Consider the following 11,940-nt stretch of genomic DNA (forward strand, 5'->3'; position numbering starts at 1 on the left):
TTCAGACAATAATTTAAACGCACAGCTTGTTTTTCTTCAAGTTTGAAAATTTTAATCACTGATTCATTGTTCCAAAATAATAACTTCCAATTGTCAACTTATTCTTGCCTTTGGTCAACTTTTGTGAACCCCGTTGTGTTTTGTTTCAACATTTTCCAAACCATACTTCTTCTTTATCTATGTGCCAAACTTTCGTTTGCAATTTTTCTGAGGGCGCTACATCTGTCAAAATCAGACACAAAATAACTAAAACAAACCCGCAAACCAATATTGTAAGCGTATTGTAGACGATATAAGATAATAAGCTTATTGAGCATTACTTATGTTCGAAACTTATCCTGGGTATTTCAAAATATCAATTAAATTTTTCCACAAAATAATTATGTATTGATTTAGTTCACGTTTATTGATTGATTACAATCTGAAATTAAAACGGCAATGATATTATACGATACGATAGTTTATGGCAGCATAAAATATGTAACATTTAAGTAATTTTTTTATTTTTTTATTTTACAGAAGCAAAAGTATGGTTGACGCAGGCCGTCTTGGACAAATTGGAATCTGGCTACGCCAAATTGGCAGCCTCAGATTTCAAATCCCTTTTGAAGAAACATTTAACAAAGGAAATCTTTGACAACCTCAAAACCAAGAAGACTTCCTTTGGCTCTACCTTGCTTGACTGCATCCAGTCTGGTAAGATCTAGGAAAATAACAATAGTTTTCATTGATATTATGATATTATAATAAGCTCATGTCTCATTTTGTATTATTTTAGGTTTGGAAAACCATGATTCAGGTGTAGGTATCTATGCCCCAGATGCTGAAGCTTACTCCGTTTTTGCTGATCTGTTCGACCCGATCATTGAAGAATATCACTTCGGTTCAAGAAAACTGACAAGCCCCCCCCCAAGAACTGGGGTGATGTAGATACTTTGGGCAACTTGGACCCCACTGGTGAATTTGTTGTATCCACCCGTGTCCGTTGTGGACGTTCCATGGAAGGCTATCCATTCAACCCTGCTTGACTGAAGCCCAATACAAGGAAATGGAAGAAAAAAGTATCCAGCACACTTTCTGGATTGGAAGGAGAATTGAAAGGAAAATTCCACCCATTGACTGGTATGCCAAAAGATGTTCAGCAACAGCTCATTGATGATCACTTCTTATTCAAGGAGGGCGATCGTTTCTTGCAATCTGCTAATGCTTGCCGTTTCTGGCCAACGGACGTGGTATCTATCACAATGATAACAAACTTTCCTCGTCTTGGTGCAATGAGGAAGATCAATTGAGAATCATCTCCATGCAAATGGAGGAGATTTAGGCTGTGTGTACCGTCGTCTTGTAAATGCTGTGAATGATATTGAGAGCGTATTCCTTTCTCTCACCACGATAGATTAGGTTTCCTCACTTCTTGCCCTACTTGGGAACTACTGTCCGTGCCTCGTGCACATCAAGGTCCCTAAGTTGGCTGCTAACCGCGCCAAGTTGAAGGAGAGTTGCTGGACGTTACAATCTCCAAGTTCGTGGAACTCGTGGTGAACACACTGAAGCTGAAGGTGGTGTCTACGATATCTCCAACAAGAGGCGCATGGGCCTGACTGAATACCAAGCTGTCAAGGAGATGCACGATGGCATTGCTGAACTCATAAGATGGAGAAAGAAAAATGTAAACATTTCACTTTTATCATCAGACTATTTTTTGTGATCAAATAAATGGTCATGCGATAGATATTGGCAAAGATTCTATCAGTATTTCTATTTTTAAATAATAATTTATATTATATTGTTACAACTTTTTTTTAATAATTTAATTTTTATTTGTACTAAAACTATTTAAATTGTTTTATATGCCAATTTTGCTTATTTTAATGAAAATAAATAGTATCAAAATATATTAATATGTTTAAATATGCCATAGATCTTTAGAAAATGGTTAAGGAATAATACATGTTTGGATTCTTATAATAATAAAAGTAATTCATTACAATTGTTCTAGATTACGTTATTGATTGAACGAGAAGATCAGTTTTGTTCATTGTGATGAATGCAAATTAATGTAATGATGTAAAACATTGTACAGATATTGTTACTTCATATATTTGACATCATTCCTGTAACAATAATTTGGCAAAACAAAAATGGAACTATAAATAAAAATAAATTTATTAAATGATGGGTTATTATCGTTACTAATATACTTTCAGGAAAAGTTGCAAGATATTCATCTATGGCCACAAATTTTTCTTCTATATATCAATTTATCTATCTTATAATTCTTAACAAGTTGGCAATAGAATATATATAGCATCGTAATAAAAAAATATCTATTTTGTATTTCTGTGCTGTTAAATTAATTTTTTTTTTATTTGAATTTTAATATAAATTTTATAGTTCTCAGACAGGCGAAAGTGTGTGGTATGAGAGATTGTACAAAATATTTATACGATGTATATATTTATTTCCTACATGTCTAATATATATATATATATATATATATATATATATATATATTATATATATATGCAGTAAACCCTCGCTTTACGCGGCAAGTGCGTACCGTGCAGTGTGGGGACCGTGCTATAAAAAACTCGTATTTCACATACAATTCAGGCTAATTCGTAGTGCGTTCTATGGAACCTTATATAGTGCCTGGTATGAGAGATTATGAAAACAGTTTTCATATTTTATATATATACATTTCATTTGACTATTTCATTAAAATAATATTTATTATAATTAAAATTTCTTTATATAACTCTTCAATCTTCTTTGTCTTCAATTTCCTTACAATATTTCTTTATTTTTCTTTTAAAAGTCGTCTTTTGGCAACTCATTATATATTACTAGCGCTTCATATGACATTTCCTCTCAATTTCTTCTTTCTATTATGTTCAATGTGAAAATTGTTGTCTTGTCTAGTGTAGTTCATGTATATCTTGATTTGTGTTTATTGTTGTACTTGTTTTAATTCTGTTATATTTCATTTTGTGTATTAATTTGCATTTCTCTATTTTTATTATGTTATTTAGTGAATGATTATTTGTTTCTGTCTGTAAGTATTTGGTGGGCGTTAAATGTGGATAAATTTTCAAATTGATTATTTTCTTTAGTCATCTTTATCTCTTTCGGAAGCCCATTGAATAATTTCATAGCACCCCATATAGTGCTCCGCCTGATTTTATTTGTTCTTCTTTGTTTTAGATGAAAATTTGCTGTTGTCTTGTATTGTGCTCATGTATTTCCTTATTTATAGTTATCGATGTGCATGTTTTATTTTTGTTATGTTTAATCTCATGTATTAATTTGCACTTTTCTATTTTAATAATTTGATTTAATAGTAGTTTATCTGTTACATATCGAATTCGATGATAACGTGATTGGACGCCTCCTTATTATTAAAATCCCTATGAAATATCTGATAATTTGATGTGCATATGTTTAATGATCAATTGCTAAATGTTTCTTTTTCATTTTTTTTATTGGATTACCGAAACCGCTGGATCTGCCTCCCACAAATTTAAGCAGTTCTTTATTTTGTCAATACATGCATTTTTTTGTATTATTGAAATTGGACGCTCCGTTTCTCAAACTGAATTATAATTTTTGGCATTTTTGCTCGTATCTTCTCCTTATCAATTTGCACGTCTCCTTATCAATAAGAATCGAATAGTTTTAGAATCATTCAAATTGGTCGATCCGTGTTCTCGAAATCCACCTAAATAATTTAAAAAATATTAGATTTATATTTATGGGGAGAAGTGCTGATTAGTTTTTGGCACAGGCAGGTCCAGCCGTTTCGAAAAATAGTAATGTCTTTCCATATTTTGTTTCTTATTAAACTACGCAATGCGATTGTTTTGAAAAAAGTTCATAATTTTCAAAAAACTTTAGAATTAAAAAAAAATGTTATTTAAAAGTCTTTTTTTAGTTATTCAAAAAATTGTAAAGCTCTTTATAAAATGAAATTTTCAGTACGGGAAGTACCAGTAATTTGCCTTAAGGCGCAATGCCATGCGCCGCTAGTTTAATTTTTTTTGGCGCTATAAGTGCACAAATTCGTCATCTCAAGAAGGCTCGAGATCTGAATGAGAACACATTTTTCTTAAACTTTCAGTTCGTATACGAATGAGGCAAGACAAAATAATGAATTTTAATAATCGGTTCTTTGAACCCAAATTTTGCATTGCAATCGTACTATGTTTCGTTAATTATATTTTTTTAAATAAAAAATGTTATTAAAAAATTAGTAATATTGCTTAGAATTTTTTTATCACTTTCAAAATTTTGCCGCCCTGGGCACTAGCCTCGACTGCCCTTGCTGTAAAAACAGCACTGAATATGGCGAATATTGTTATTGGCGCAGCAATACCGGGTGAGGGCTATTTTCACCCAAAAATTATAAATTTTGATGGTTGTGATATATTTCCCTTTTTTTCTTTACTATTTGAAATAATTAAAGCTCTACTAAATGCAAATAATGACTAATAGAAAACTAGTATATTAGTCATTTCTTGGATAGATTGTGCGAATTAGGAAATCAAAATCAATTCAATAGTTTGCTAATGATAATTTTTAAAAACCCATAATCTTATTTTAAAGTGAACTTATACTGATTTAATATATTATTTTTCAAACAAGACAAATATTATTATTTTATACAATTTGAGAAGCATCTGGGTCCTTCATTCAAAGTGATACGGAAAACTATCAAATACAGTAAGATCATCATTATCAGTTAATTTTGATAATCGATTGAAGGCTCTAAAATATGCCTAAAATTTGAATTTCAATTATCATTTATATTGGTGATAAACTTCAACAGTTTTTCGAGGTAATAACAGCATAATTTCTGATTTATGATCCTTCCAGTTACAATCGTTGCTGATGAACGCTGGAAGTTTTTCCAAAATAAAACTGGAAAAAAATTATGTAACTAGTAACTGATAATATTATGTAGCAAATTTTATAAATTTCTAGAATCAAACGTCTTGTCTCAGGCTCATAAAATTTTAGTATGTTCTTCAAGCTTGATTATAACCTAGGTTATAATCTCTATGATCATGAGAAGTTTCATCAAAATCGCAATATTTTTTTAATAATTAATTTCGAAGAAACAGCCCGGTCGATATTTACCAAAAAAATCAGCACGATTTCGATATTTTTCGAACTGAATTTTAAAAATCGCTTCAAAGTTTTTTGGTAAAATGAGGACGAATATTTTAGCATTTTTCTGGTCCAAGGCAACAGCTTGACCGATTGATGCGAAAAACTAATCAACGCCAGTCCTGGCCAGTCCTCATCGAATTTCATCGATGGCTTTTAAATTTTTGTAATCGTTGCAGTCGTTTTTAAGAACGTGTCAATTCACATATTTTTTCTAATTTCATCTCAAACGGTCTAAAATGACTTGAAACGTAGAGAAAACATAAAAAAAATAGTAAGTTGGATTTTCTAGCAGAAACAAACTTCTTCTTCGGGAAGTTAAAATTGGTTTTCAATCTTTGTAGAAATTTTGAAAAGAGTGACCGTTAAATATTCATGATGAATTAATTTTATGCAATGTTTTCATATTTTGTGAGAAATTTTTGCTCTTCGTGGGGGCCTTCAAACAAATTTTGATAAGGGCCCCGCCAACGCACGCCTCTGATTACTAGATAGATGACTAGATAAGATGACTAGATTGAATATAATATGCCCGCTTTTGAAAATCCCTTACATTATAGAAAGCGGCAAGCTTACTTACGTATATGCTTGGCACTCTTTGCGGATCTGAAACTCGGTGCCCCATCTTTCTTTGGGTGTAACTTCTACTTTTTCAAGCCACAAGTTGTACTTCTATTATATTCTAGAAAAGTTCTATTAAAATTTTCTTAAAAGGTAAGCTCAATAAATGTTTAAGTGTAATTTTTATCAACTTCTGCTAATAATAGTTACATTTATTTTTAAGATGGATTTCAAGAATAGGACTAGGAATAGGAAGCATGGGACAAGCTATGACTAGACTGTGTTCCCAATGGATTCATCTATAATTTTTGTGAGAAAGTTGTTGAAAGTATTTAACTATTACTACTAGCATTAGTAGTCATACTCCCAACAACTTCTTTACAAAAATTATAGATGAATCCATTTGAGAACATAGAATTAGAATTGATTAATCTGCATAGATTAATATTACGTTTTTCTGCAAGTAATAAAATGGCACATAGTACAGCGTGACAGACTCAGGAAATGCTTCATAAGTAAGGTGTTCTATTTCCTAGATTTGAGTGATGTAATAAATTCTGTAACCTTTCAAATAATGCTGGCCAAAAATACATTTAATGTTTAACTACTACATTTGTTGTTTAATATCTTGAAAACCTGAGTTTTAGAATAGGGGTCGCATATTTTTATTGATGCCTTATCTCAGATATGAGGTAGGAAGTTGACAATTTGTATATAAGATTTTTTCGGAAAAAGCATATGAATCAATTAAATACAAAGGTTAGATCGATTGTGTATGAAAAAGCCACATCGCCTTTAAAAACCTTTTACATGCGGATTAATTTAAAAGCATGATATTAAATTAAATGTTAGTTTTCAAATAGAATGACTGACGTTAGTTTAATTTTAAAAATTCATCGTAGTTTGAGAAAATGAGTAGTTTTTAAAAACTAGTAAGTTCTATAAGACCATGATATAATTATCGCTGAAAAAAGTTCCATACAAATCGGCTTAATTTTTTTTTTCAATAGTTAATTACAAGAAAACGGCTCGGTAGATTTTCACCTAAAACTAATCAGTATCATTCCCAACTAATATCTTTCGAACAGTTTTTGATTTTTTAAAATCGATTTGGTAGTATGAGCTTAAATGTGGACGAAAAGTTTAACACTTTTTTTAAATTATAAAGAAGCGGCTTGGCAGATCGTCGCACAAAACTGACAAACGATAGTGTAGTAGGCATTTTGAGAAAACGTCGATGAAAGGTCTAATTTTGACAAATGTCAAAAAAACGATACCAATTTTTGCAAACTTTGATGAATTTTTATAGTTAAATCAATTGTCGTAGAGCCGTAATATTTTAGTATGATCTAGAAGACTATGGTATCTACCGTCAAAAAAATAATAATAATAGTCGTCGAAAAAATTGTTTTTAACACTTTGTTACAAGAAAACGGCCCGGCCGATCTTTACCAAAAACTAATCAGCACGATTCCCAACCAATATCTTTCGAACGGTTTTTGAATTTTCATAATCGATTCAGAATTGCGGGCTAAAACGTGGACGAAAAAAATTTCACTTTTCTGCTATTTATGAAAAAACGTCTCAGCCGATCGTCGCACAAAACTGACAAACGATAGTCCTCATCGAGATACATCAAATGGCTTTTAAATTTTTGAAATTGATCCAGCCGTTTTTGAGAAAGCGGCGGTTTATGGCAAAAAATCTGTTGATGCACACGCACACACACATACTTTTTTCAAATTTGATCTCATTCGATTCAGAATGGCTTGAAACGTCGAGAAAACATAAAATTAGCGAATCGGATTTTTTGATGAAAACATATACTTCTCCTTCGGGAAGTTAACTAGTGGTGTATTGCATCATGCCTTAAGGCAAATTGCTGTAACTTCTTTTTTACATCATTCAAATCGGATACTCTGTTCTCTCAAAAACTCGATTTGTATTTTCTGCACTCTTTGCTCCGTATCTCCGTAACTACTGGACCTGCTTTTGCCAAAAACTAATTAGCACATCTCCTTATCAATAGAAACCAAATGTGTTTTGAACCATTCAAATTGATTGATCCGTACGCCCGAAAACGTGGACGAAAAATGTAGACATACAAAACACACACCACACATCCATTTTTTCTTAAGTATGCCAAAATGTTCAGAAACCTTCAAAACGTGAAGATATGCAGAAATTTTCATTTTCGATTTTTGGCCCATTACTATAACTACCCTACGGGAAAACTAACTATAAAATAACTAAATAAATATAAAACTAACAATAAATTTCAAACAATATACCAATACGTCTGAAATATAATAATACAAATGATAATTTAATTTCATTTGAAAACAACTCTAACGTAATTTTACAATTACATAAAAAAATTATAAATAAAATTTGACCCATAATGAATTAATAAAAATATTTACCAAATTATCAAGAATACCTTTCCAATTTTGATACTCTTCTTTTATTTATTGTACGATGCACTTTGTACGATGATAGAGTTCGTGGTCTTAAAGTACAAAAATTACCTAAAAAAATATTATTCGCATACAAAAAGTGGTTTAGTTACAAAAATGTATTAGTATTAAAAATAATAATCCGCATTCCTAGCACGTATGCATACGCTATGTATATTCCGTTCTGTGTTTCGAACTGATTACCGTTGATGTCCACACTTAAATAAAAACATTTCTAGAATACGAAGTGAAATATAATGTATTGAATAAATTAAATTTATTTAATACAATTACTGATGTTTGAAAAGTCTGTTTAAAATTTATCAATTAAAAATGATATTGGATTAATTTTAAATATAAATTTGATATAGATAATTAAATTAGGATTGTTTTAAACATATTGGGAAGTTTATGCAAAAACAAAGGAAAAATGTCACTTACATCGAGTTCACATTGTTTTGTATATGTTTTGTATATGTTGTATATATAAAAAGCATGATTAGAATAAATTCCAGACAATATAATAATATAATGGAATAAATCATCTGCGTTATGCCACATAATAAAATAACTCACAAAGATCCTATTCATAAGCATTTGTATTAAATTTTATTACGGTTTTGCTAAAATATATTATTAACTTCCCGTAGGGTAAGTTATTGTAATGGGCCGAAAATCGGAATTGAAAATTTTTACATTTCTCGACGTTTTGAAGGTTTCTGAACATTTTGGCATACTTCAGAAAAAATGGATGTGCGTGTGTGTGTGTGTGTGTATGTATGTATGGATACAAATTTGGAGTATCCGATTTGAATGATCTAAAAAACATTCAATTAGTAATGATTGGGAGAAGTGTTTATTAGTTTTTGGCAAAGGCAGGCCCAGCCATTTTTAAGATACGGAGCTAAATATGTAAAAAATGGCAGTTTTTGAGAGAACTAAGCGTCCGATTTAAATGATTCAAAAAACTTTCTGTTTGTCTTAACAAAATAATTGATTTTAGAAAAAAAAATTGTTCCATTTTTTTTTTTTTTTTTAGTTTTTTGTAAATCGAAAATATTTCAGATTTTATTTTTAATTCTGACTATAGTTCTAATATACTTTACAAATAATTTCAACTCTGTAATTCAGTTTATATAATTCTTATAAATATTGCACAATGTTACAATATTTATAATAATCTATTTGAAAACATTTAGTATTCCTCGAACATTTTGTTACGGTACGGGAAGTTCCAGCAATTTGCCTTAAGGCACGATGCCATAATTGCCTCAAGACAGAATTCCACTTACAGCTAGTTTAATTAATTTTTGAAACTAAAATTACATCTTATTTAGAAAAATGTAACTTATTAAAAAAAAACATAAATATTTGTAATGTAATTTTTAATTTCAATACGAATAAGAATACGACATAATGCTGTGAGATTGTGCTATATCGCTATATCCATTGTTTGCCGATCCGTGCGGTGATAATATAATAATGTGTGTTAAATACCCTTAATTGCAATACTGGCATCTGGCAATAACCGCAAACTTATTATCGCGAATCGGGTACGGCATCCGCGGCATCCGCTTCAAGCACTTCACCCTAACTTCACGCTCTTCACGATCTTCATGCGATTTGGGCGCATTCGGCTCTGTCTCTCGCTTGCACTTGTTGCGGTCGGTCGGTTCGTTGATGTGCTTGTGTTATCGGTGCCATCGGTGCTATCGGTTGCTATCGGTTGCTCAATTCTTAAAATCGTGTCTCGTTTCTTTGAAATCAAACACCATGCCTGTTGAAATTGTTGCCGGCGTCGAATGCAAGAAATTGCTGTAAGTACAATATAGTTTTATTACTCCATCTTTGTATTTTTATAAGCGCAGCCATTTATTAGGCACTATGCCTTTGTGATAGAAAAATGGCCTGTCGGCTTAATTGACCATTTTTTATGATAAGGTTTTATATAACAGCGTCTATTCACATTATCTTAATAGACGTTTTTCTGCTTTAGAACTGATGAAATTGATGGAGGTGATTTAAGTGAGCTTGAAACCCAATATAAGAAATTGATGGCGTCCGATTCGAAGTCGCTTCTAAAGAAACATCTAACACAGGAAATTTTTGATAACCTCAAAACCAAGAAAACAACTTTCGGTTCTACTTTATTTGATTGTATAAAGTCCGGTAAACATACTATATTTGGTATTATATTAGTATTAGCATACCTTTAGTTTTCATGGTGTCTAAACTAAACAATAATTCAAAATTGCACAATACAGTATTTTTTGTTAGTTAATATTACTATGTGAAATTTAATTTGATATGATTTAGTAATATGACTTACGTTTTATTTGCTTTGTAGGGCTTGAGAATTATGATTCTGGGATAGGCATTTATGCCGCAGATGCTGAGGCCTATTCTGTGTTTGCTGATTTATTTGATCCAATCATTGAAGAGTACCATTCAGGTTTCACAAAAACTGACAAGCATCCTGCCAAAAACTGGGGTGATGTGAACTCCTTAGGCAACCTTGATCCTACTGGAGACTACATTGTTTCTACACGAGTAAGATGTGGTCGTTCAATGGAAGGTTATCCATTCAACCCTTGTCTGACAGAAGCCCAATATAAAACTATGGAGGAAAAAGTATCCAGCACCCTTTCTGGGTTGGAAGGAGAATTGAAAGGAAAATTCCACCCATTGACCGGTATGCCGAAGGATGTTCAGCAACAGCTCATTGATGATCACTTCTTGTTCAAGGAGGGTGATCGTTTTTTACAATCTGCTAATGCTTGCCGCTTTTGGCCAACTGGACGTGGTATCTATCACAATGACGACAAAACTTTCCTTGTGTGGTGCAATGAGGAAGATCACTTGAGAATCATCTCTATGCAAATGGGTGGAGACTTAGGCTGTGTATATCGACGTTTAGTAAATGCTGTGAATGAAATAGAGAAACAAATACCGTTCTCTCATGATAGCAGATTAGGTTTCTTGACATTTTGCCCAACAAATTTGGGAACTACAGTACGTGCTTCTGTGCACATCAAAGTCCCCAAACTAGCTGCAAACTATTCTAAATTGAAAGAAGTTGCAGAGCACTACAACCTTCAAGTTCGAGGAACACGTGGCGAGCATACAGAGGCAGAGGGAGGGGTCTATGATATCTCCAATAAGAGACGTATGGGGCTAACTGAATATGAAGCCGTCAAAGAAATGCATGATGGAGTTGCAGAGTTGATAAGAATTGAAAAAGAAATGTGAGTTACTGTAGTTCTAAACTGTAATCTTTGGTTAGGTATTAAATTTGTACTGAATTCACTGCAAATAAATATATTTTGAAATTGAAATGAAATGAAATCTTCACTTTCTACATTTAAAAAATTTTATTAGAATTTAAAGGAAAATTTAAAAACAAAATCGAAAAAAAAAACATGACAAATTTCCTAGTGTGTATAAAAGAAAACATTAGTAAAATAAATAAGGTATATAATAAAAATATAAATCTATATATTTTCATATTCCATGAAACTAAAGTTGAAATGAACACTTGCTATTAAATGTGCATTTATTTGCACCTCTACTGTACTTTGCTATAGACGTTTGTTTTCAGGGGTAGATGCATAAATTTAATAATTCATAAATACATGTGTTTAACAAATGTAAATTTCATTTTCAGACTGGTTCTTGGTATCAGAATTATAATTAATCTTATGTAATTAATCGGTATTTATATACAAGGATTAAAAATTAGTATGTAATGGGAGATACG

General features: G+C 31.5%; 1 protein-coding gene and 1 pseudogene across 1 annotated transcript; both read left to right on the top strand.

Moving 5' to 3' along the window:
- Positions 1-438: 438 nt before the first annotated feature.
- On the top strand, positions 439-1,708 carry LOC113375300 (annotated as a pseudogene).
- An 8,046-nt stretch (positions 1,709-9,754) lies between these two features.
- LOC113378134 (arginine kinase-like) lies at positions 9,755-11,487 on the top strand. The gene is made up of 3 exons (XM_026618660.1): positions 9,755-10,000; positions 10,180-10,352; positions 10,531-11,487. Exons 1-3 carry the CDS (start codon positions 9,864-9,866, stop codon positions 11,430-11,432), a joined length of 1,212 nt encoding a protein of 403 aa, XP_026474445.1. The 5' UTR covers positions 9,755-9,863; the 3' UTR covers positions 11,433-11,487.
- The last annotated feature ends 453 nt before the right edge of the window (positions 11,488-11,940 follow it).

The sequence above is a fragment of the Ctenocephalides felis genome, unplaced genomic scaffold (assembly GCF_003426905.1).
Source record: "Ctenocephalides felis isolate EL2017-DRISC unplaced genomic scaffold, ASM342690v1 CF-g0.4_SCAFFOLD_01886, whole genome shotgun sequence".
Taxonomy (NCBI): Eukaryota; Metazoa; Arthropoda; class Insecta; order Siphonaptera; family Pulicidae; genus Ctenocephalides; species Ctenocephalides felis.